Source organism: Etheostoma cragini, chromosome 8 (genome assembly GCF_013103735.1).
Source record: "Etheostoma cragini isolate CJK2018 chromosome 8, CSU_Ecrag_1.0, whole genome shotgun sequence".
NCBI lineage: Eukaryota > Metazoa > Chordata > Actinopteri > Perciformes > Percidae > Etheostoma > Etheostoma cragini.
In genome coordinates this window covers 16,678,089-16,703,509 of record NC_048414.1, presented here as the reverse complement: position 1 = coordinate 16,703,509, position 25,421 = coordinate 16,678,089, and the positions used below count along the sequence as shown (strand labels likewise).

At 40.8% G+C, this 25,421-nt stretch overlaps 1 protein-coding gene across 4 annotated transcripts in view; it reads right to left on the bottom strand.

The window, feature by feature from the left end:
* Positions 1-1,018: 1,018 nt before the first annotated feature.
* Positions 1,019-25,421, bottom strand: part of mon2 (MON2 homolog, regulator of endosome-to-Golgi trafficking) — a 37,601-nt gene continuing 13,198 nt past the window's right edge. Inside the window, exons 5-36 of one of the 4 annotated variants that reach the window (XM_034879983.1) lie at positions 25,158-25,287; positions 24,710-24,807; positions 23,709-23,834; positions 23,258-23,452; positions 22,734-22,858; positions 21,478-21,617; positions 20,974-21,127; positions 20,011-20,201; positions 19,036-19,117; positions 18,528-18,709; positions 17,700-17,812; positions 16,764-16,868; positions 16,246-16,326; positions 16,053-16,126; positions 15,518-15,608; positions 15,159-15,260; positions 14,654-14,656; positions 12,599-12,709; positions 10,995-11,170; positions 10,606-10,768; positions 9,804-10,097; positions 9,459-9,657; positions 8,132-8,775; positions 7,250-7,393; positions 6,349-6,366; positions 5,680-5,808; positions 4,082-4,272; positions 3,932-3,992; positions 3,725-3,848; positions 3,236-3,443; positions 2,214-2,296; positions 1,019-1,750 (exon numbers count right to left, since the gene is read on the bottom strand). In XM_034879983.1, coding sequence (XP_034735874.1) covers positions 1,587-1,750; positions 2,214-2,296; positions 3,236-3,443; positions 3,725-3,848; positions 3,932-3,992; positions 4,082-4,272; positions 5,680-5,808; positions 6,349-6,366; positions 7,250-7,393; positions 8,132-8,775; positions 9,459-9,657; positions 9,804-10,097; positions 10,606-10,768; positions 10,995-11,170; positions 12,599-12,709; positions 14,654-14,656; positions 15,159-15,260; positions 15,518-15,608; positions 16,053-16,126; positions 16,246-16,326; positions 16,764-16,868; positions 17,700-17,812; positions 18,528-18,709; positions 19,036-19,117; positions 20,011-20,201; positions 20,974-21,127; positions 21,478-21,617; positions 22,734-22,858; positions 23,258-23,452; positions 23,709-23,834; positions 24,710-24,807; positions 25,158-25,287 — 4,701 coding nt within the window. In that variant the 3' untranslated portion in view covers positions 1,019-1,586. The remainder of the gene's footprint in view (positions 1,751-2,213; positions 2,297-3,235; positions 3,444-3,724; positions 3,849-3,931; positions 3,993-4,081; positions 4,273-5,679; positions 5,809-6,348; positions 6,367-7,249; positions 7,394-8,131; positions 8,776-9,458; positions 9,658-9,803; positions 10,098-10,605; positions 10,769-10,994; positions 11,171-12,598; positions 12,710-14,653; positions 14,657-15,158; positions 15,261-15,517; positions 15,609-16,052; positions 16,127-16,245; positions 16,327-16,763; positions 16,869-17,699; positions 17,813-18,527; positions 18,710-19,035; positions 19,118-20,010; positions 20,202-20,973; positions 21,128-21,477; positions 21,618-22,733; positions 22,859-23,257; positions 23,453-23,708; positions 23,835-24,709; positions 24,808-25,157; positions 25,288-25,421) is intronic. The other 3 variants (XM_034879985.1, XM_034879984.1, XM_034879986.1) reach the window with 3 other exon arrangements.

The following is a 25,421-nucleotide window of genomic DNA, read 5'->3' as shown; positions in this document are numbered from 1 at the left end:
TTCAATGACAGTATTTCTGTTTTATGCTTTTGAGACATAAATCTAATGTGTGGGCCACATTTGATGATCTTATATTGAAATATTCAAATTAAGTAAAATTCATTAGAACTAATGTAAAATTCCAGGTGTCTTGTGCACCGTTTTAAATAAACTTCCCTGGGTGAACTAGCTTGGCAGGCAAAGAAAGTAGCAGCTGCAATTTAAACACTTGCACCACCTGCAGGAAATAGTTGTTGTAATTACATTTGTTTTATTTTCTGTCTTTATAGCTGTTGTTTTGTTCTGTTTGTAAGGGTTTACATTTTAAAACATGAGTTAGTATTTCAGTCAAGGGACTACTCAAAGGCTTGTGGTTGAATCTACTTATAGGGTACTTCAATTAAAACACCTAAAAGACCCTCGATACACATTTATTAAAAAAAAAAATCATAGGAAAAACATGAAAATATGAAAGAAATATTATCAATTAAAAAAACTAATTTGAAGCAGGATCACCTTAACAGACTATCATAAACGTATGCCTATGGTGCTGTTGACATTTAACAAGGTTCAGCCCATATGATATTGATATGATTCTAATAATGATGATCTTTAGATAAAAACACTACAAATATCCTTTTGAAACTAGAAGGGCACTCCGCATGGCACTGGGCCAGGCATGCCCCATCCCAGGAACTCATTTTTCAGATAATTCCGACACCATAGGAATGCATCACAAATGCCGCTTCTTGCAATGTTAATGGAAGTCAAAAATAATTTGTGGGTCTGCCCCATGATTCGGATCCGCTCTTAAATGTAACGGGTTTCTACTTGGATCATGCTGCACCCTTCCATCAAGTTTCATGAAAATTACACAAACAACACACAAACAGACAGACTGAACAGACTACAAAGTAAGTATTTTTTTCACATTATGAAAAACAGGATTGATATTAATAAATGAATATATATGTATTTTTTAAATGGTACGAGAGTAGCTTAACATGCATTGTAACTGAGCACACTCAGAGCACAGAGCTGATCGTAGAATAGTCCCATTTATTTTATACAGACAAGTACATCCTTTCTCAGATGGCTGGCTAAAGATGACATGGAATGTTACACAGTAAGATTTGTTTTTTTGCATAAAATCCTCACTGTTGAAAATGTTGCAAAAGTCTAAGTGTTCATTTTTTAAGACCATTAAAGCCCCGATTTTTGCATTTTTTTTGTTAATTACATCATCAACACTATCACCACACACTGTACATCGACTCTGCCTCATCGGGAGAATAAAACAAACTAAACTCAGAGGCAACACTGCAAGTTGTTGTTTTTTTATCTCTGTAGTTAACACAAGAGTGTAGTCGGTCTGTATGAGAATGGAAGGGGGAGAGGCGTAATGAGCTCACATGAGAAGCATACAATGTATGAAAGTCAGGGTCACCGATGCGGTCTGAGCAGGCCTCGACTCTCCGTTCGCCGCTTCATGTCGCCGTAGGTGGGGCTCTCGTAGAGTTTATGTCTGTGCACTTGTGAAGCATGTCGGTCGAGAAGACACATTCAAGATTTCTTCATTACAAAAACCCAAATTGAAGTGAGCCTGGTCAGGACTCTCCGTTCTGGACTTTGATGAGGGGTGGCTGCATAAAGTCTTTAAAGGGCCCCAGGGCCTCCTTCAAGGCTGAGCTCACCTCAGACGAGGAGCATGTTATGCACTCTACCAGTGTGGGGTACAGGGCAATCACTTGAGCCCATGTGTTGCCATCCACTGCAGACAGTAAACAAAGTAATTGCAAAACAAGAGGAAAAAGGAGTGGGGATGGGAAGGAGAGGAAGAGAATATTAATTGTGATGGAAAGCAATCAGAGAAATAATTTCCTTCCTAAAATTCCCACAGGAGTATGGAAATTAGTTTTGCTCTGAATAAAGGGCGATGTAATGCAAACATCTCGAAGGGCACTTGAAAAACGTAATTTTAGAATGTCTCGCTTCAATCTATTGCGGTTAAAAAAAAAAAGAATCCTTTAAATTGACCTTCCTGGAAACGTAAACAGTTCTACCCAGATTGGAGATAAAAACTAATTTGCAAAATGGTCCCAAATGAATTCTGACACATTCATTTGAAATGAATAAATGATATATATGGTGACATTCTTGTATCTTTCATTGTGTTTTGATAGTGTCACCTCTTTGCAAGATCTATTTATTCCTTGACACAGTTTGATACTCACCATTTTCTGGCTGTGTCTTTTTAAGCGAATCCATCAAAGTGCTGATAGCTTTCAAGACAAAGATAATCTCTGTCACTTGTTGCCTAAAATGGAAAAAGACCTTCATTAGTTACAAAGACATTTGGTACATTTGGCGGATGGGTAAAAAACAAGGAGAGTCTAATTTAGATCTTTTTCTGATGAGAGCAGAGGCCTGTACTGCGAAGCAAGAAATGGCGTTAACGAGGTAACTTTAGGTTCAACCCAGGGTTTTCGTATCACGACGGTGGATCACTTGTTACCGGGTTCAATCGCCGTGGTAACTTATGCTGAATACCTAACCTGGTCGGGAGCAGGTTGCATCATAGATTTAGCAATGAACTTCTTCAACATTAGGGTATTCAAAATGGACAGTTTAAATTAGAGATGCTGTCTTCCTAATGACACACAACTTTTATTTCTGGTCAAAAAGGGCCCCCTTTGGCACATTACCCACAACGGAACATGATCATTAACAGTTTGGTTAGACATTAGGGTGTGTTATGCTGATAAGTAACAGCCGCATTTCCTCCAATATGCAGCTCCCTCTGGAGCTACAAAAGGCTTTACTCAACTTTTTCTTCTTTCATATGCAGTAGTATTCCAAAACCCAAATATTTGTAAGGTTACCAAGTTTGACTGTAAAGCAATTTATTCAAATCATTGTATTTAACAGTTAGTGAACTCCCCCCACCATCCCTTTGCCATTTTCTGAGATGATGGTGCAATTTCCCCTCGGGCATCCTTTCACTTCCATTGTTTCTTAGGGAACAAAAAACGCATTGCAGAATGAAGTGTTACACCCAACCCTGGGTGGGTTGGGGGGGTGGGGGGTGTTTTAGTTCTGCATGTCTCAGTGCTAAAATGATGGTACTGACAAATACAAATGTTTTAAGCTGAATTTCTGATGGGGACATCTGTCCAAAAACAAAAAAAAAAAAAGGTGTTTTTTGACATAGCAGGTGCACCATGTATTTAATTTAGAAGTGTATAGTGGGGTGTACCTGGGCAGGGGGCAGCGTCCACTCAGCCTCTCATCCTCTACGTAGCGCCGAAGAACATCCTGGGATCTCTTGAGGAGCACGGAGAGGGCCATACGAGAGATGTAGCCCTCCTGCGGGGTGGACACCTTGTTGCTGAAGGAAAACTGCAGCAGCGTCTCAAAACACACCTTAGAAAACTCCTCCCTCATCCGCACATCGATCTCTGCCTCTGTCAAGAGAAAACGCTTTACATATTAGACATGGTGGTGATGCCCAGAATGATTTACAATCAGTGGGCAGCCAGGGCTTTACTGTCTTGCTCAACGCATAAAGAGTTTGACAGAGGCCATTGTTACTGATGAGCCACAGGGAGGGCTTTTGCAACAAATCAAGGATTATATGGTTATAGCAGGATTCCACAACTTCCAGCCACCGTGCTGTGCCAATAAAAATACAAGTAAACAGTACAGCTAAAGTCAAGCTATTTTAGCTGCCTAAGTTACATCTTACCTGTGAATGAGGCGGACTGTGAGTGAATGGAACCTCTATTGAGCATTGTCATGATCTGGCTAACAAAGTCTTTAGGGATGAAATTGGCAAACGGTAAAATCTCCGTGCTGATCAGTTGGACCACCTGAAATGAAGACGACATAATGCTGATGTGGGCTACCACACAATATTATGTTGACAAACTGGATGATAGAAACAAGTACTTACCTCTACATCGACAGCTTCGTTCTTCTGGAATTCCTGGATAGACACGTTATCTGGAGGTGTGCTATTAAAAAAACAAAACAACGACAACTTGGTACTCCAAACTACCAAATCGTTCATCAAACTCAATTTTATGATCGTCTAAATCTGTACCTTTTGGTGAAAAGAAAGTCTTCAAAGGCATTGGCTAGCTCTGGCCACATAGTGTCAAACTTTCCAGATGAGGCATGCTGGCGTGCCACAGGCAATCCAATAGACAACACCTTGAGCAGAGAAGCAACGGCGAGCTTCCAGGTGCTCTCTGACGGACAGGCATACTTCAAACCCAAGGGCATTCTCAAAGTCTTTGGGGGGAAGGGGAAAACAAAGGAGGAGACAGCAGTAACATACATCATTAGACTGACACACAGAAAAACTTGGTAAAATCTATAAAACTAACTGCGGTTCCCTGAAAACCTTTCACTTTGTTCTCTTTTATACTGAAATGTGGGGCGACTTTAATGCATAGAGCTAACATTAAAGCAGTACATGAAGATTGTGCTCCACGGCACATTTATCCTACAAGACCAGGAAAAGTGAGATCCATCTTTTTGACTGGGTCCTCTTTTCAGAGAACAGCTGGGTTCCCCAAGGTTGACATTTTACAAGTATTGCCTTCTTGTTTTGGAGAAAAAGGGTGGGGGGCAAGATTTGGATTTGTCCATAGGGAACCTTCATAATAGTTCCTTGGAAAATTAACTCTCTTCAGTTTGAGGTTTCATATGAACAGAATATGGGAAAAGAGCCGTTAAACACAGGTGTCAGAACATGGATGAGAAGTTAAGGCTTTCCATGACTTGCACTAACACAATCTTATGGGTTTTTTGACTGTATTCACAAAATGCTGCCGACATTGGACACCAACTGCACTTCACATCTGGCACATTTAAGATATAGTCAGCCAAGGGAAGTGTAAAGGCTGTTTATGCAGACTGTTTAGACAAAACACTGATAAAGATCATTCATTTGCTTCATTTCTACAATTCTGCTAACCTATATGGGCTACTTCATATCTATTGCGCGTCTTTTAGTTAGAACATGTAATACTCGCAAAGAACCTGTAGGTCGGTCAAAACGAGCATCACCTTTTACATGCATCAAATTTCATCTGATCCATTGTTAATATAAAACTATTGTTTACAGCAGCTTTAAGAGAAAACCAACAGTGTGTTGGCAAAGTTGGTGCTTTTCCGTAGTGAGCTGATGGGTAACACCTGTTGTGACATCACTGACGTGGTATGCCAGAAGTTTAACTTGCCTCAAGGTTCGATCCCACAGAAAGCAGTGCAGCAGCAACTTTCTGCCCTGTGTGATTCTGTGTTAACACTCTAAAAATTAAAAAACCTGTTTCATGACATCACACCACATTTTATGACTGCGCTGTGCCCAACCACAACTGGTGCTCAATGGGCAGCCAGTGAAAAGTGTTGAGGATATTACTGTGCTTATTGGGCTAGTGTAAAATACAAAAAACAAAAAAAGGAAGCCTCAATGATGCCTCTAGCCCAACACTGACACTACAGAGAATTCACATATGGACCAAACATTAGAGGTGCTTTAGTAATACATTTTTATAATTGGTAATTTTATTTAAATATTGTATTTGTTCAAAATAATATTGTTGGAAAACAACCTTTTTATCAGTTCCAAAACCTTTACTATGAGTTTTTTTTTTTGTTTTGACTATGAATACCCCATCCTGGCAGAAATACCTTGATGATGTTCTGCAGAACTTTCTCATTGATGACAGCTTTGTGGCATGCTGTCTTATGATAGAGTTCCACCACCACCTCCAAGGAGCGCTCAGCAAAGGGCACATAGTTTAAGGCAACCCATTCCGCCTGCAGGGGTAAGAGGATTGAACAAGAGGAAAAACACAGGAGTGGATATTAGTCAAACACATCTAAAAACCCATCATCTGGATTTATTGGCAGAGCCACGTTGAAAGCATTTTTTAAAAGGCACACTTTGTAAAAGTTTGTACAAATAACACAGAAATGTATTTTAAAAGTTGCAGTGGCTATTAGTCTGCTTTAGGTTTTGTTAGGCAATTATGAGTACCACGGCTGAAATGTCATACCCAAACAAATGACTTGATGCTACAAAGTGTGTCTTTAAGAAATATAAACAGAACCACACATGTGCATGTGAACATTACCATAAACACAAAATCAACTGAAAATGGAACTGCACGGGGACAGTGCACACAGGCATGACCACCAGTTAGTGGCAGGCAGAGAGGGCGAGCATGGAGTGAGGAGGCGCAGATGAGACATGAGAGCCTACCATGCGGTGTGATATTTGCCGCAGAGGGTAGGTCATCACCATTCAGCACAGCTTAGTAAAACTATAGAGGGGCTGAAGGAGATGACGGAACTCACCGGTGCAAAGAGCTGGATCTAAAATGATTATCCAGTGAGTGGTCCCAAGAAACAGAATGAGAAAAGGTCGCAATTAAACTGGTGTTTTAAGTGTATCGAATTTGCAGTGGATAGTTGGCTAAATTAGATTCAATAACCAGGACCGATTAAGGGAAAAACACTCACTCACAGCACCAAGGACATTGGAGGCAATCTGACAACACCAGATAAAAGTCAACAAGGCAATAAAGACCTGCCCGAAACATCAGTTTGGCTGGGTGGGAATTCTTTTTTTTTTTTACCCTCTCACTTAAACAGATTTAGATTCTCATAGGACTGGACTCCACATGCAGGACTAAAAGACTGGCAGTCAGGATTTGATACATTAAATGTTTTGTACCAGCCCTCAATTCTCAACATTCCCCTGAAGACATAGCACCTGCTGGATTTGGGTTTTTGCAACACTGAGTAAGAAAGACACTGGACTTTAGTACAATGTTGTGAAAAGACTCTTCTGTTCTTGAAGATAAATAAGTTTCTGATTTAATAAGTGAAGTGAAATGCATTTGAACTGTGTTTTGAACTAAACAGTGAAACATTTCTCTGGCAGACTGCCAGCAGGATGAAGCATGAGGGAGCGAATATGAGAAAGAAATGGCTTGGGGCTGGTAATGGGGGTCCAGAGGAACATCTCAATCTCAAGAAGGGCCATGATAGGGGCTCCATAAGGATTAGACTGAATGAGAGAGTGAGAGGCGGTGTTTCGTTAACTAAAAAAAAAGAAAAAAAAAGAGCGACGATCTTGTTGAGAATGGCAATAATAACAGAGTACCCTATCCAACATTTGAATGAAACAATTTGTTAGAAGACATGAATTGCAAATACAAACCAAGCATATAACAGCCAGTTCAAGTTCCCCTACCTGGTTGTATTTGGCATTGGCCACGTGTTTGGTTTCCATCCTGCCGTATTGAGGAGGCTTGCAGGAGAACTCCACGAAGAGTAGCAGCTGTTCAAAGATGGCTGGGTACATGACCTGCAGGTTCTCTGGGCCCACACAGATGGCCTGCAGCAGGGAGGGAAGGGAGGAACAAACACTGCTGACATCCACCACAGGACTGCACATTACATAATTTAGCAGACTGACACATTGTTTCCTGGACGGAGTTGACACAAAATGGGAAGAAATACTTTTGGTTGAAAGGGAGCGTAAAGAGTCTGCTTTTCTCAAAAGGTATGGGATTCATAGCAGAGAGGGCTGGGGTTGCTATCAAGTAAAGGTGTCAATTAAAAAGGTACAAAGAAGTGTTTTATCCCAGTTATATTAAGTATAACAGTCCAATGGAAATTTTGCATTGTTTTAATGACTGACTCGAGCCTCATTTGCTGATTCCACTTTCTCAATAGGGTTGGGCATAAAAATTACAATTCCAGTGGAATAGTTTCTTTAATGGAATTGTTTGGAGGATTTGGTTTCAAATCTGACCATCAGATCCAGATTTAATATGCGCGAGTTTTGGATTCCGTAGTGGCAGGCGCTTGTTGTGTTGCAGCCATGGAGCAGTAAGCAGCGCTTTAGCGCGGTTTTATTTTGCATTGAAAAACCCCTGTAAAACTGCAAGTCACCACTGAATCAAAATAAATAGAGAGAGGACGCCATGCAGCAAAGGTCCCCTACTGGATTCAACATTATCATCTTGGACCCCTAGGCACCCTACTTGGCTCTTATCTTGATGCTATTTTCTATGGCACGTAATGTTTAACACAACCAATATTTGTTAAAAATACAATTTCCTTAGCCCACCTTCTGTAAAACATCCAGAGAGGTGAGCACAGCTTCCTGCAAGCTGGTGAGCACCGCCTCAGTAAAAGAGGGGAGGATGAAGGGTGAGGCATCACTGCTAATAGGCACGGACACGGCCCCATGGAGGATGACCCCCAGCTTCTTCAGGTCCTCCATACTGAAGTTGGATTTTATGTGCTGGTAGAGTGCTGGGAAAATCTGGATCAGTGCTGTGAGGAAGGGCTGGCTGGGGATGAAGGAGAACTTCTCTGCCGGGCCACTAGGTGGTCTTGTGCTGTCTGTTCCTGTTCGATACCACGTGTTCCACGCGGACCACCATAGCGCAGAGTCTTCTAAGGCTGACTCCTCCCCTGGGGGAGGGGCCTGCAGCTCAGCTCCGTTGTATCGCGTCAGCCGTTCAACTAGTGAATCTGAGCGCACAAGAGGTCTGCCAGGACCAGACGCTGAGAGGGGGTCAATGAGCACGGGGGGGACGCCCATGGCAGCAAATGCATCGCCTGCTTTGTCTGAGTCTTTAACGGGTGTACCAATCTGTAGGATCTCCTGAAAGCTCTTAAGGGCAGCCAGGGAGACCTCGTTGTTTTTGCTGAGAGCAGCTGACTGAATGTGGTTCAGCAGCACCTCCCAGGCCTCGAAGAAATCCCCTGCAGATACAGAGGACAGCGATGGGACAGTGTGAGACTGTGAATAAAGTGTGACCCTTAGCACTTTCATAGATGAGGTTTTAAAGCAACACGAGCCAACTAACAGAAGTTCAAAGAGGCCACGTACTACAACTATGGCCAGAACCACAGGTGTATCAGTTGCAACCAATTTCCTGTTAATACATTTTGTCAACATCAATATGAGCCTATTTTCAATTAAATAAATTTACCATAGAAGGCCCATACTGTACTGTTATATAGCCCGCAACAGTTACTCATTTTACCTAGGCTGTAAAAGAGCACCCTTTCTTTATTTAACGTGTGGTAGGCTGGGAATGTGTTCTTTATTGTGTCACCACTTGTATTTTGGCAATGGGTTAAATGTTCAGAGGGATGAGTTCAGTTAATGAGGAGCTCATGTTTTATTATTCATATCTCTCTGGAATGTTAATCCTGTCCCCATAGGGCGTAACATGACTTAATGTGTGGTAATGTAGCAGTAAAAACTGCCATGTGTTTTCTGAATCTTTGCTACACTTGGCACAGACTTATGAATACATTTTAATGTAATTGTCATTGTTTACAATTCTTTTGCAGCTGTGGCAAGCAGTGTGTCATAGTGTACCTCATGTATAACAGCACCAGATACATCGTACATATCAGAGTAGATCAGGCTGGCTCACCTAACTGCTGGAGGAGATACCGCCTTGTGTTGAAAATGCGTGCCACCCCGGCAAGTGTCAGCACCCACGTCTCTGCCCATTGCTTTTCAGCGGTGTCGCGCGAGTGGTGGATAAGAATGTTCCCGCCGCCAGACTCAATTTTCTCCTTGTCTGCTGTGGTGGATGACGTCCTCACACAGTCTAGCAGGTGAAACAGTACCTAGTGGTGACACCAAGATAGTTCAAATAGTGGAACGACAGCTCCAAAGACAGCTTATTTAGTGTCTTTAATCAATTAAAATAAAATAATGACAGCTTCTCCAGTACGACTAGGAGCAATGACAGTTACAAATCCTTGCGTGTTACCTTCCAGACCACAACATGCCACGTTGGCTGCTGCAGCAGTGTCCCATGGGCAGCGATGGTGGAGAACAACGTTTGCCCAGCGCTTTTACGCACAGCGGGCCGTGGGTCGACACACAGCTCGCCCAGCTTGGCATACAGGCACAGCCACAGGCAATCGAACGGAGGGGCGGGGTGGAAGGGCCTGTTCAGGGTCTCTCCTTTCTCCTTTGCCTGCTTCTGCAGAGCTTCCTCCTCCCTCTCCAACTCCTGTGTGATGGCTTCGCCCCTTTGGAAGAAGTAGTCTGAAATGTTCCACTGTGGGAAAAATGGGGAAGTGGGGGTAGGAAGGTTGGTAAAATGTTTCTGGCAGTTTTGCATGTCGTGAACACAAACTACTGTACAAAGTATCTGTGAAAGGTCAGCGATGTTAAATTTGAATAAACAATTTAAGACAAGGAACTTGTGTAATATGATGTCTAATCATATTACACATACTATTTTTAGCTTTAAAACCATTGGAAAAGAAACATGTCCAAACTGTTACTCATATTCCAATAAAAAAAAATATAATAATAATGAAGGCAGCCATTGCCTGTTTTCTTTCCATTTATATAACTATATTCTGTGGTAGCGTAGCCCGGCTTCAACTTCAAAGATTCACACATTCACACCTGGTAATTGACCATTGACATCACATCATTCATCAAATGTTTTTTTCTGCACAACTTTGCAGGACATAGTGCAAAGGTAAAGAAGGAACCACTTGCAGGAATGTGTGTCGAGCATAACGCTTAAAAATATTGAGCACAAGGACTTATCTCACCAGGAGGCCAATGGAGGTGAGGCTGATGTTGAGCTCCTGGTTCTGCAGGCCGAAGCTGCCGGCTACATCCACTACGATCTGGAGGCACGTGCAAGGCATGGTGGGCAGGAAGTCTGTCACCACTAACTGCAGGCACTGGAAGGCTGTTCGGATCAATGACTCGCTGAAGGGAAACATGGCAGGCACACTTTCACTTTCTTGAATTACTGGCAGTATAATAATACTAATGATAATAATAATAATAATAATAATAATAATAACAACAGCAACTGACATTTAGGATGACTCTAAAAAATAATTTATTTGCATTGATCTTAAAAAAACAACTATTTTAGCATGGGTTAGGCCTTGTCTGCTTTTCCATCTTCTCTCCTCCTTTGTGCTCTTACCCTTGATCATTGCGGATGGCTCCTATAACACCCAAGACGAGGGGCCAGCCGGGCCCCAGGCTGTCTCCCTGGCTCTGCAGGATCTGCAGGACACTCTCCAGCTGTTTCTGCCGGATGTCTGCATGCAGCACATTGGACAACTCCTTCAAAGGGTTGAGCAACAGAAGTTGCAGTCGCTTGGGGATGAAAAAAGAGGGAGATAGCAACTGATTTGTTAAGTGTCAATTACCTCCAAAAATTAAATATTTATCTTGTAAATGCTGATATTAAAATACTGGATAGTGCACAATTGCATGCAATGCATTCAACATTTAGAATAGTTGTTATGAATGTGGTGCATACATCTAAAGGTCATCTTTATTAAACAAATGTATTACATCCAGTTCAAGGGGGGCATACAGTATATGGGCAGGTGTAAACAGTCTCATGAAAGAGGGCTTAAGACATTTGACCGTAAATGGTTGCCCAAAACAATTTACACTCTATTTATGCAATACATGTTGCATGTACAGATTACCTTTGTTGCCCGCTGAAATTGATTGTAATATTTAACATTACACTGAACAATACCTTAAGCAATTTTAAAGTTTGCCAATTTCAAAGTCAGAGCAAATTGTTTTGTGCTCCTGATTTCGTTAAATGTGATTAATCAGAACTGTCTTTTTCTTTATTTCTAATACTTGCATAACCTCAATTCTCTTGAGTAGCATTGACGACATACAGTCAAGTACAAAGTAAAGGAAATGATTGAACAAATGAGTGGGGAAGTGTAATGAATGCAGATGCTTTTATGGATATTAAAATGTGAAAGTGTTGCAGATGTTATGGCTTTTAATATATAGTAGCCATTAAGGTCATTGGGTTCTTTTTTCTGAAGAAAACAAACTATGCACAAATTAACATATTTGAGGAAAGCAGTTTGTAAACTCAAAAAAAGCTTTACATTTTTGCAAAACCCATTTGGGTGCATGGTGGAGGATAAACATTCAATTTGTAACTAGCTTTGACTAACTACCGTTTTTTTAATTCACACTGCTATTGTAGAACTCTGCCAGTGTGTTTTAAGCAATGATTCCAACGCAAATGTTTCTCATTTCTCCTTTTTTATATTTTATGAGATGGCTGGATGAATACATTTTTTTTTTAACATAACAAAATGCAATTGTAAGAGCTTGCCCACACTGCAAGAAAGGCCTTGGAGAAGTGACTGTATTTTGCATTTCTACAGGACAGCCATCATTTGTCTGGCTCAGTGCCGTTTCTATTAACCTCCATTCAGTTCTCTGTGCCATTTCTTTTATCTGTCTCACTAAGGTGAAGGTCACAGACTCGGTTTGTGAGTGACGAGAGAAAGTGACTGTGATTTTTATTTCCAACATTGAGGCTTTTGGCACACGCCCTTCTCTATCATGAAGTGCAACAGTGGCGAATAATTCTCAAATACCAGCATTACAAACAAACAATATAAGGGGTGAAACACAGAGAAAGCAAAATATACATACATCTAATAAAATACTCCCTACAGAGTTCATATGACAGAGAGGGGCAAAGAGCAAAGAAAGGACAGAGAAAATGTTTGTTAGTTATTGAGTGGAGTTATCTACCTGATTTTGGGCGAGTGGAGGGTCGTGTTTGTAGGCCAGGCCAGCCTTGATAAGCGCCGTCAACGCCTCAGCCCCCCACTCTCTCATCCTGGAGTTTGGGTGTTGGCAGACCTGCAGGACAAATCACATAGACACACAAATGCAGAAACATGTGCACGACGACAGATCTGACGCACAGGGTTTTCAGAACAGTGTTTTCCAGTAGTGTTCACAGTGGGTGGGTGGGAAACAAGTCAGCGAAGACTGGAATCCCCTGTGATCACAGGAAATGCTGCGACAGACAGTGTAATCATAAAAGCTAGAGTAGATACACATGAAAAGGCCAGGTTCAGCAGAGAAAAGAACACTAGCGTGATACAAAACCTGTTTTCTGCTTCAAATTAATCCTCTTCGGTCTATAGGGAGGTTGGCAAACAATTGTTTACTTTTACAGGCGTGAGACTTAAGAATTCTAAGAGGAGAAAACTTTGTTTTGCTCAGAGGCATAAAGAGAGACTGATTAGTAGATACTATAGTCATACCCCTTCAGAACCCAGATGGTCCATGTGAATCTATTTAATAATTTGGCTTCAGAAGCCCTGTATGATCATGAATGCATCACTATCTTATCATAATGTACATCTGTAAATAAAGAAAGTGATACCATTGTCACATTTTCTTTAAAATTCAAAAGCCCTGAATTTGAACAAGTCTGCAAAGAAAGATAAGCAGCATTTTATCTAAGCATAAAGTATTCTTTGCAGGTGCAGCTATAGATTTTTGCTTCTGTGTCAAATCAGAGCTTCACATTGCAAATTGCGAACACCAATAGAAGGTCAAACACTGGCAGAGGAGCAAATGCACCGTGCGGACACATTTTGACACAACGAACTCTCAACTTCAACACGCTGGTGCCAGACTGAGAGGGAGAAATGAAAGGAGATGGGAAAGCCAATGATTATAGAGGAGGGAATCTGAGCTTACCTTCTGCAAAACAGACAGGAGTGCAAAAAGAGAGGGGAGATAGACAAAGAAATTGTGAAGAAAACCTCTAAACACACATTGTTACATACACAGAAAACGAGAATCCTCCTACAGATATGATGAGATGGGTAGCAATAACTACAGAGAGTGTAGTACAAACAAAACTCAAGTAAATTCAACCAAACCCACAGTGTATAGAACTTCACACACAATAGTTGATCCAAAGTGCTTTAAACCCATTTCTGTTACAGAGTTTCAAATTTGAGACTTTTTAAGACCTTTTTAAGACCATTATGAATGACATTTAACAACACCAACTAAGCCCTAAATTCTTAGGCTAAACTTGCTCTGTCTTTATATCTGTGGTACAATCCAAATGAGACTTGTGGCAATAACACGTAAGCTGGTTGGCTGCAATATAAGTAGCATGTTGGTCTCATTTGGAGCCATAATACAGTAAAGTCATATTTGGACTGGGCAAATAAAAAACTATCACAGAACATAAAAGAGCATTAGAAGTGGGGTGCATGGACGTAGAATAATTAAGACCTGTATAAAATGATTTAAGACTCAGAACACAACATTTCTTAACTATTACAATTTTGATTTTGAAATTTTAGACTTTTTAAGACCATGCCGAAACCCTGTGTTACTAACTTCTATCTGTGCCAGGGCTCTACCGCATGTGTGTCGACTTTCAATAAAAAAAAGCAGCATATACAACTCTGGATCAAAGATTTGAAGAAGGCAATTTTATGTATTTCTGTTTATTTTGTATCATCAGGGAAAGTAAGCAAGGGAATTTCCATGAGCCATCAACAAAAATTGTGGTCAGGTCCCATATAAGGTATGCTTAAATGTGGGGAAATTGCTTTTAATGCTAGTGCTATATCAACAATCTAAATTAAAAAATAAATGTTAAAAATGTATGTTAAACTAATCAGCTAAACATACTAAAGCTTTACCTCAAAGTTTTACCAATATGTAATAATGAAAAGGCCGGATGAAAATATCGTATACACTACAACTTACTGGACATTAACGTCACTCTTCTTTATCAAGAACTGTAAACTGTGTACTAATTGTGAAAACCTTCTTTAGCTCATTCAACAATTGTTCTCCTTCATGACTAAACCACAGCACACATGTGGTCCAGACTCCATGGAAAGAATTTCAGAACTAGAGGTTTGGTACTGGGTAACCAAAAGAGTTGAAGGGAGCAATTTTGACATTCTTTTGGGTTCTAGCTATCATTATGATTATTATAAAGTTTAGTTCCAAATCTGCAATGGCATCATCAGCATTGGAAAAAGTGGCAAATACTGTTACCAAATTAGACAAACTGGAACTAGAGAGAAATGCTTAACGGGTCAAATTCCTTGTACGCTTATTGTACCGTGTGAAATAAAGTCTGATCAAATGTAACCAGTTAAATAAATTACACTTCTTAAGCGGTTGCAGGGATATTACTGGGTGACCTTGGTTACCAAAATGACACCCTATTTATAAAACTGTCTTTCCCCTTTCACAGAACTTAAACGAAATGTGTCGACAGTGGCAGTGCATCTTGTGGGATGCATCTGTAAATAGATGTTACCTCCAATAAGTGTCCAGTTAGGGGTCTCCACAGGATCTCTATGCGATCCATGTTGACAAGGCCAGTCTCCAATAGCTTGGCCACAGCAAACAAAGATGGCTCCTGAAACCAAGACAAGAAAATGGAAATTATACATAAATACTGGATACCTTGGACCCTGACCTTGCTGATCAAATGCATAATTAGGGTTACCTATGACAGACAAGCATAAAACATCCAAATCCTGTAATGTTTTTTTTATTTTTTTATAAAGAAGTGTTACTCTTAGCCTACATTTGACATTTTAACCAAAGCCAAATAATGACATATACAAAAATCAGTGAACCAAGTTTCCAAATACTAAACTACATAGTTTTTACCTTGTTGTTTCCATAAGCCATTTCCATGGCTTCCAGGGAGAGGGAACAGAGAGCGTTGATTAGGTGATGTAGGGACACATCATCCAGGTACCTAGATCACAGAAACCACATATTGCATGTTATATGTGCATATTTTACATAGCATGGATAGTTTCAAATTTTAGGATTTAAAATTTTTTTTAACAGATGCACATATACTGTCTATAGAGAGCACATATGTTATTTTTCAGGTCAATCCAATAATTATTAATGAAGATGAACAAATATTTGCCAAACCAGAGTAGAGAGATTCAAACTCGAAATGTTATCATCATTATGACTAAAACTACTCCGCAAACAACAAAGGCTTACTGAATTGCAGACAAAACAAACAAATTATTTATGTTGATCATAAGTTATGAGCACATTTAGCCCCACTGACATTTACAAGTAAGTATATTTCTGAAAAACATCTACTGGACTTTTAACATAGGTATAAGTAATTGGAGTTTCTATAATGGGTGTTCATTTTCACAGATGAAGGACTGGGCCTTACTGGGAGCTCTCAAATAGTCTGGACAGGATGTTAGCGATGACCGGGAGGTCTGTCATCACCGCTGTGGTCAGCACCTGTTTAGGTTAAGGACACAACCACAGCCAGTTAGTTCATCGCCTTCAACGATGAGATGGAAGAATATGCAGCACAATGCATGCTCGGTTCCATGCTTTAGTTCCTAAAAAACACTCACTGTACTGGGTCCCTCTACAGCTCGGCCAGGCTTCAGGGCACCGCCCAACCCCGGCTTCAGCCCCAGGATCCACACTAAGTGCTGGGTGAGAAAAGCAAAAAGATCAAAGCACAGTTGAAAAGAGGAGCAACTACAGCTACATCAACTGGCAAGGTCACGCAATGTACACTGACATACTGGTAGATAATGCAAATGTTTCACTCAAAAAAGAAGAAAATTAATGATGATCAGAATGATTAAATTTAAATTCTATATCAGCTTTTATTGTTGCATGTAAGTTTTACAAGTTATTTATTTTCAAATAAGCAGTGCAAGCATACATTTATGCATTTTTACATGTTAATTTTTACCTCATTCAAAATTAGAAGCGTACATGAATGTGTGTGTGTGTGTTTGTGAGAGAGAGAGAAATGAGAGAGAATGTGGACTGCCTAATTTGACTTGTCTAACTGGAAGAGAGCGTGTGCATACATGTGTGTGGTAACATGTAAATGCGTGGTACCAGGTGGTAGTAGTACCTGCAGTGTAGCCAGTACCAGTTGCCAGGAGGTGCCCAGCACGGCGCCGTGGCAATGGGCCAGGTTCAACAGGGTTCGCATGCACTGGATGTTCTTGGCAGTTAGCTGACACAGGGACAGACAGTACTATTAGTACATTATAACACACGTCACCAGGAATTTAGCTTAAGCACTATACATACACAACACATACACAATCCAGTTCTCAATAAGTCATAATGATGGAGTGCTAGAAAAAGCTCAAATTTGATGTCTAACTAAAAATATAATATATTAGTAAAATGGTCATAGGCATGCAATCATTGGTAACACAGTACAGTAAAATCTAAAACCAGAAAAAAAAGGAATGATTCAGGTTAGGGTCAAGGTTACTGCCCATGTATTATAAAATGTTGGTGCCCTAAAAGAAGCTTTAGCTGCACAGGCTCACCTGACCTGTCTATGTTCATAACAGTTGTACCTTACCTGAATGGTGCCTTGAGAAAGAAAGTGAGTCTGTTTTTAGTTTGTTTTTATATGGGGGATGTGTTATAAGTTGTCCGTTGTGCAAATAATGCCTTATATTACCATCTGGTGTACAAATTGCTCTTTATTGGAGCGTAATGTGTTTTTTGTCTTGACCTGACCCTCTTTTTGGACTGATCTTGACTCAGTCAACAGTGCTATGTCTTGCTTTGGACTTTGGTGATCCGGCCTACAGCTCTCTTTCAGAGTATTCAGGGTATTTATCCTCCCAAACAACAACAGTTGTGCTTTCTTAATGCAGCTGTTAAATTGTTTCTGAAAAATAAATAAATACATATAATAATTTGTCTTGATTATAACATGTCTGTAAGCTTTGTTATTGGAGAACTGCTACATTAATTAAATTATTAAAATGTGTACCCAAGTGTAACCAAAGCCCCTTGATAGTTGTGTGTGCATGTGTGTCCTTACCATCACGGTGCCCTGGGGCTGGGAGGTGAGTGGCTGCCCCACAGCCACCACCTGCTGATGAGATTCACTGGAGGGGCTGATAATCTGCACACTATGGCCCTGGATCGAGTAGGCTGTGGAGACACACACATGTGCAAATACACACCCACAGACATAGGAATCAGGTCTGAGAGTCAGTAATACACACAAACAGATTTTGTAACAAGCTTACGACATGCAAGAACAGCTTTCTTAATTAACTTCAAGGCAAACATCCATCGCGAGTTGAGACCCAATTTGCCGGCTTTATCTCCACGAGCTAATATGCAAATAACGAATGTCTGAGTGGTTGGTTTGAGAGCAGCTGTGTGTGTGTGTGTGTGTGTGTGTGTGCGTACGACTACATTCCCCAGACACATTCTTCTCTGTGTTCCTAATTAGAAGCCACAGAGAAAAGTCATGGATTATTGCAATAAGATTAGGGCAATAGGGACAAGCAGAGTGCCGACATTTTACATGTTAAGCTCTGTTTAGCAACATGCACATCTAACCATACGGGAGATGAGAAGTGCTCATTAGTTTAACATAAACACACATGACCAGAGGCTATCCTCAGGGTAGGAAAGGGGGACGTTGTGTGTTTTATGTATTTGATGCTGTGATGCAAACATTAAAGCAGGAAAAAATAACAAACTTGAACTCCAATAGTTTATTGTATTATTTGTGTGTGTGAGTCAGTAACAAATTTAGGCAACAAATAAAAAATAGGTAACAGGTCACCTCAGGTACTGCTTATACTTTGTTGTCTATGTAGATTTAAGTGGCATTCTGGCAAGTGAGAAGCAGTACCTTTGCCGGAGAGGTTGGCAGCATTGCTGCTCAGAACAGTCAGGGCATAGTGCGGCGGCAGAGAGGCCTTGCAGATGGCTGTGATGAAGGCGTCACGGGGCGTCACCATGCCCAGACGACCACACAGCGAGGCCATGGTCAGCTCTGCCTTCAGGATGTTCTCTGTGGCTGTCTCATCAGTGCTAAAGTGACAGGACGGGGGGGAGAAGTGAAGAGTGTAGTCTGGGGCAAATAACTGAACTACACTGCTCAAAATCAGTTCAGGTCCAAGTTTACCTCCTTTCAGCTATTGACAATTTCAAAAACTACAACAGGAGATACATTAGACCACGTTAAAACGGTTTTTTTTTAAACTTTGCAAACAAGTTAATAAATGGGTATACAGTATCATTTAGGGGTTTTCTATGGGACAATTCATTTTCCCCCGCTTGTTTCCCAAATGTGGACATCCGATATGACTGCTGACCGCAAAAGAGCAGATTATCAAAAAGGTTGAGAGTCCATTTACCTGGCGTCTAGCAGCAGAGACAGAGCAGCCAGTAGACCACACCAGCAGGCACTCACCATCTCCTCCCACACCAGATGGACTCCTGAGACAAAACCACAAAGCACCATAGTTCATTCAGAAATTATTTCACTTTAGTTTAGTCAATATCCCTTGGGAAAAGAAACATTAGAAAACCTTCCTCTTTTTTTATTATAATCTTATTTGTATTGAAGACATCCAGGCACAACACTGGCAACCAAGGGTCATAGAAGTGCTATTAACCAGAATCCTCATGGGTTGGGCAATGATGTAGTAAAACAGAACCTGAGAAGACTTTAAACATGCGTGTACAGGTTTTGGGTATTTCCCAGAGACTGTATAATGTTAATGGACACAGCATCCGGTTTGGCGAAGTGCTGCAAATGCGGAGGTGCCTTAAACCTGAATTCTAGCTGAATTCGAGCAGGGGGGCAACACCTGAGGTTGCAAAAGGTCGGTTTCTGTAGAAGTCTATGAGAAAGTAACCCACTTCTCACTTGATTTATTACCTGAGTAAACATTTCCATAATGAGTTTATGGTCTCAATCGATAGTTTAAAGTCTTCTGCAGCAGATAAATGACTTATTTTTTTAATTATGTTCCCGTTGATTTTAAAATCTGGGATAAATTTAGGGGAGGGTTTTAGGGCGTGGCTATGATGTGATTGCCAGTAAAAGTGTAACATAACGTAGTGTGTAAGGGCTCCTCCCTCATGTCTAAAATCGTCACATCCGCAACCAGGATGGCTGCACCCGTAACACAATGACTCATAGCAGACTTCCACAAACCAATGGGTGACCTCACACATGGTCTATCCATTAATTTTATACAGTCTATGGAATTTACCCCTAAAGATGTTGTTTTTCAGTTTGTCGCATTTCTTTTTATTTAATTTCAGAATCAGAACATGCTTGTCTTCCTCAATACCCTCCATACTTCGTCCTTGTCCATTCTCACCAGGTGGTGGCTGCCATCCCTGATCAGGATGAGTCTCCCTAAACTCAGCAGCTGCTTCCTCCTCCACGGCCAATTCTCTTTCGATCATAGTGGTGATGCCCCGCACCAGGTCCAGTAGGGCACTGAAGGCCACAGACATGGCATAACCCTCTGGGATGGATGGGGGCTCCACCTTGTCCAGCATCTCTAGACTAAAGGATGAAAAAAAAAAAAGGTAAACATAAAAAAAGATTTAAAAAAAAAAGATTAATGTGTGTGTTTGTTTGGATGTTCCGGCATGAACAAAAAATGGCCCTAAGTAAATAAAAGTCCATCCATAAATGTAAAAGTTTGTGTGTTTATGTGATGTATTTGAATAGTACATAAACAGTTCTTTTGAGAATCCCATCATGATAAATAAACACAGCCTCTCTCTACATAAATTACGGCATTGCACTGGTTGTCCTAGGTATCCAGGCTTCCTTGTTATTAAGGAACACTTTTAGTTTAAGACACTAAAAGACTCAAAGATGTGTGCCTAACTCTCCTTCATACCACAAGTCAGCCATTAACATCAGAAAGGGCAATTTGGACAAAACCTCTTTGTGAAGGAAGGAAGGCCTCGGGCTAATGTGATTCTCTGTATTTCAAACCTTTCTTTCCTGTGAAACACCAAATGACACCAACAGAAGAATGACAACAGCATGTACACTCCTCAAGCAGGGTCTAGCCTTTGATCTCTGTCCTATCATGATCCTCTGTTGTCTAATGCCAAACCGTTTATCACTGCTTGCCTCGCAGACAGCGATCTTACTAGTGATGGTACAAGCTTATATTTATACCACTTGGCAAAGAGATTGTAATCACTACAAGTGTTCACTTGTTTGTGCGTGCGTGCGTAATAAAATGTGTGTATGCATAAATGAATGGATAAAGGGATTCAGAAATGAGACCTATTTAAGTGTGTGTAGTAACAGTACTTACTAGGTGGCCTTGGCGCTGCCCTGGACACTAACAGTCATAAGGGGGATCCAAGTCCCACGGTATTCAAACGCTGCCTGTGAGGTCAGGTTGCCGCTGACCCCTCCTGTCCCTGGGCCACCCTGGGCTGCACCCTGAGCCCCCGAACCAGAGCCACCTTGTCAGAAAGAGTGGTAAAACGGGTAAGAGAAATAAAGCACAAGATAAAAAGTAAAATATAAGAAATGTTTTTGCTACCAAATATCCTTGTTGTCCTACTTGTATCATCATTGTGTTCATCAAGTGTGTTGATAAACACCTTAAATACCTTCCAGGTGCATTTGAACAAATTCCTTGACATCTACAGAACTTTGTGGACACATGCAATTAAAAATTCACTGACTTTCCCATGGCTCCAGGAATATTAATTGTTGAATAAAAAGTATTAGTAATACACTGATTAATGTACCACAGTCTTGTAGAGCTCAAAATGACAATTTGGTTACTAGTAAAAATCTTTGAACTGACCAGCAAGTGCACCAACAACAGCAGGGTTGCCCGCATTGGGGACGATGAAGAGTGATTGGATGAAGGAGCCTAGGGCGTTGACGATGTCTCTGAATACCTTAGTGGAGTGCTGCTTCATGTCGTATGATTGGCAGAATGAACTGAAAAAGGAAAAGTACATTGAATTTTATGATGAGGGCAGCACCAAAGAAAGACCAAGAAACTGGCCATTTGAGTGCGGACATGGTTCAAAACTACGTTGTGACAAACACAACTTTAGGACATCCCAGACTCAGCTCTATGTTGTCAGACTTTGCGCAACTTTCATCGGAATAAGTTGGCTATCATTTTTCCAGCTGTGCATTGTCAGCCTCAGCTGTACATCACTAGTCACTTTTATCATGCTAACGTAGTTACATTATATGTTAAGCATTGGCATGTTAACCTACAAATTAGATTTGATTAGACATATTTTATTGATCCTAAAAAAGGGAAATTTCAGTGCTATAGCAGCAAAATATAAGACACCTATAAGACAGAACACATACAGAATATAAAATAAAAAATAGGATAGAATACAAGAACAATAAATCCAAAAAAAATATTTAAAAAGATGTGAGTAAAATCTATGTTTGTGCAAGTTCTACTAAAGTGCAGTATTGTGATTCATATGAGTCTTATCTAAGACTCAGTGATGAAGTGTTAACAAGTTTTTAATAGCCTGTGGTATGAATGATTTTGTGTAGAGGTCAGTGCGACACCGAAGCTGTCGGCATCTCTATGTAGTATCGTCCTCAACTTATCGAGTGACTGACCAAGATTGCTATTCCTAGAATGATGCTGACGGCATGCTTAAAAACCATTTTAGATAATTCAAACCATTAAGTTTACTACCGACAGCATGGACAATATATGTTAGTGTTAAAAGCCGAGATGGCTAAATTCTCTTATGTTATTTTGATGGTAGTGAAAAGTGTGTACTACAGCGGTATTTCTTGTAAGTTTCTTTTCCTGCATAGCTCAGTCTCTGTTGTTGTGTAAAGAGGTAACTGAAGTATAGAACATTGAGCTATCATTAACAGATGCATCCCACTGTATGGTTGCTAACTGAAGAGTCATGGGTCTGAGGCACAAAACAACTCCAGTCTTTTTTTCCACACAATGCAGCTGTGGATTGAGCTGACTTTTAAAAAAAGCAGGAAAAAATAAATGTTTATGTCATGAGACTCATTAATTAAAATTGGCGGGTGGTTTTGTAGACCTTACAATTGCTTTACCGTAATAAATGTGGCTGCACACACAGCCTATGGACTGACTCCACAGCCACCGCTCTCAGCCACTGTGGCTTTTCCCCATCCAGAAACTTCACCAGCAGCGACAAGAAGATCTCACACTCAGTCACCTGTCAAACAAACACACACCAATGTGATTGGGACAGATGTTTGGCCAACTTTGTCCTGTAACTAGAAGCTGTTCACTGGCAAAAATCCCTGCATCCCTTTGGGCTTTTATTAAGCCATTCTGTGGTTTACTGCGCTCCTTGACAGGCGGGCAAAAGATACCTTTCCATTTCAAGGATTGATCAAATATCACTTAATAAAAACAGCTGGCTTAATTACTTAGATGCAGCAAAGCTCATTAAATCGCCAGGCGCAGAACTGAGACTACTACGCTAATCCAACGCTAATCAGACCAGATCAACCAAGAGCATCAGCTCAGCGTTGAAGAAAATCCTTTACTCGTGAAGCAGCCATCAGGCAACAGCTCTGGCCAGTCGACCATCACTGCAGACCGCCCTTACCAGTAAGCTGTAGAAGTGCTTGATGAGGACTGAGACCACGCGCAGCAGCCTCATGCAGATGGGGAAGTAAGGTTTCTCCACAGGTGCTGGTGAGGCCGTGCTGCTGCTGCCCTGCCGGAACTTAATGTTGGGGGAAAAGAGCTTGATGACGAGGGGACACACCCGTTCCTTCAGCAAGAAGCTGAACTCTTGATGCTGGGTAGGAAACCGACAGAGAGAGGGACGTTGGGATCAGATCAAGCGTAGTATCAACAAGACACACTACTGTTAAAGAGCATGTGTTTCAGTGCAGTGAGAAGCATAATCTCTGACGTTAATGTAATATAATACAGGAGATGGACAGAATAACAATAAAAGCTGAGGAAACATAAATCACATAGAAAATTAAGAGGAATATTAGTTATGGTCGTTATTTAGAATTACACCGGAGCTATCTGTAAACTGCATGTACCTGTAGGAATACCCCGGGAAAATCATTAAGAACAGACTCCAGCAGCTCCAGGACAAATGTCCGGGTCATCTCTGTCATTCCTACCAGCCAGTAGGGGGCATCAGCGTTCACAAGCTGACACAAGTCCTGCAAGGAGTTGCACAACAGCATTTTGAACAAAAGAATGTCTTACACAGATCACAGTGGTTGAAACAGTTCCGTCACTAAGCTCTCTTGGAAGCATAAGCAAAACAGTGCAGCGTGGGAGGGAAGTAACATGGGACTTTGAGACATGGAATCTTTTAATCACTTCTTCTGCCTTATTTCACTTCATTGCAAAGAGGAAAGCAATTACAACCAATTCATTCTCAACTTTAAAATGAAAGGTTATGAGGTTAGTAGTATCTGTAATTTCAAGCTGTGAGGACGACATTGATTTCTTGTCTCTAGTCCAGAGATCTCCAACAGCGGGTCCGAGACCCCTAGGGGGTCCTCAGAATCACTGTAGGGGGGCCTCCAAAATATTGTTAATATTTGAAAGTTTTTGTCAAAAATTAAAATGTCTTAACATGAAATTCAACATATTATTAGTAAATATAAATCCTCAGTGATGATTGGCTTACTGGCCTATGGGTAAGGTAATCACTAAGATCCAAAGATACAATATATCTTAAGGATTTACTCTTAATGCAGTCACATGCATGTTTAATATTAAAAGATTATTATGAAATAATGCTGAAAATTATTATTTTAATACCTTAGTATTTTATGCACTAAAAAGGAATGTGTATAGGCTGCAGCCCGCCCTACACTTTACTGTAGGCTCAGTATGCAACTTCATTTTTTAATATATTAATAGTAGGGGGCCCTGCTCTCTCTCTCTTTCAGTTAAAAAACGTTGAAGAACCCTGCACTAGTCCACAAATGATGAGATGAGCATGTTCCAAACATGATCCAAAGTTTTCACCATGAGAAGAGGGCATCACACAGGGTAGAAGGCTTCTGCCCCCTGGTGGACATACCTGGAACAGCATGTATGCATCCTTAGCACTGGGCCTGAGCGTACTAACAGACCGCCTGTTGGTGTTTCCTTGGACAGAAGGAGGCTGCTCTACAATGCCTGGGCGGGGGGGATACAATTTATATATTAGGCATTTAATCAACTCATTGGCAGTACAAAAGTAAAGTAAGTAAACCAACTATGAGTTCAGAGTAGTGGATGTTACCAAATAATTAACAGTAATATAAATGAATGATTAACTTCCCATGAATCATATAACCTGTATACTACTTTGTACTCTTTACATAGACATATCTTCATCAGGGCACAATGTCTCATGAACTGATGCTTAAATGCGCTTCCTTTCAGATCAGACATCACATTTCTCTTTGAAAAAGTTGCATCCCATCAATGTTCCTACTTCCATCAGACACCCCGTTTCCCGCAAATAGGAACCAGTGCCCGCTGACCTTTGAACCGCTCATCCTCTGCCACCATCCTCTCAAAGACCACGGTGACCACCTGTCTGACGGTTGCGGCCGCTGTGTTATTGGTGATGTTGTCCTTGGTGAAGTGAAGACGGAAACACAGCACAATGGCCTGGGCAGGACAAAAAAATAAACGTATTATGCAGCAAATATCTACTGTATATAATGTTTAAAGTCATACTACATTAAATACCACTGGCTTTGTGGTTCATATACATATATATATACACATATATATATATATAT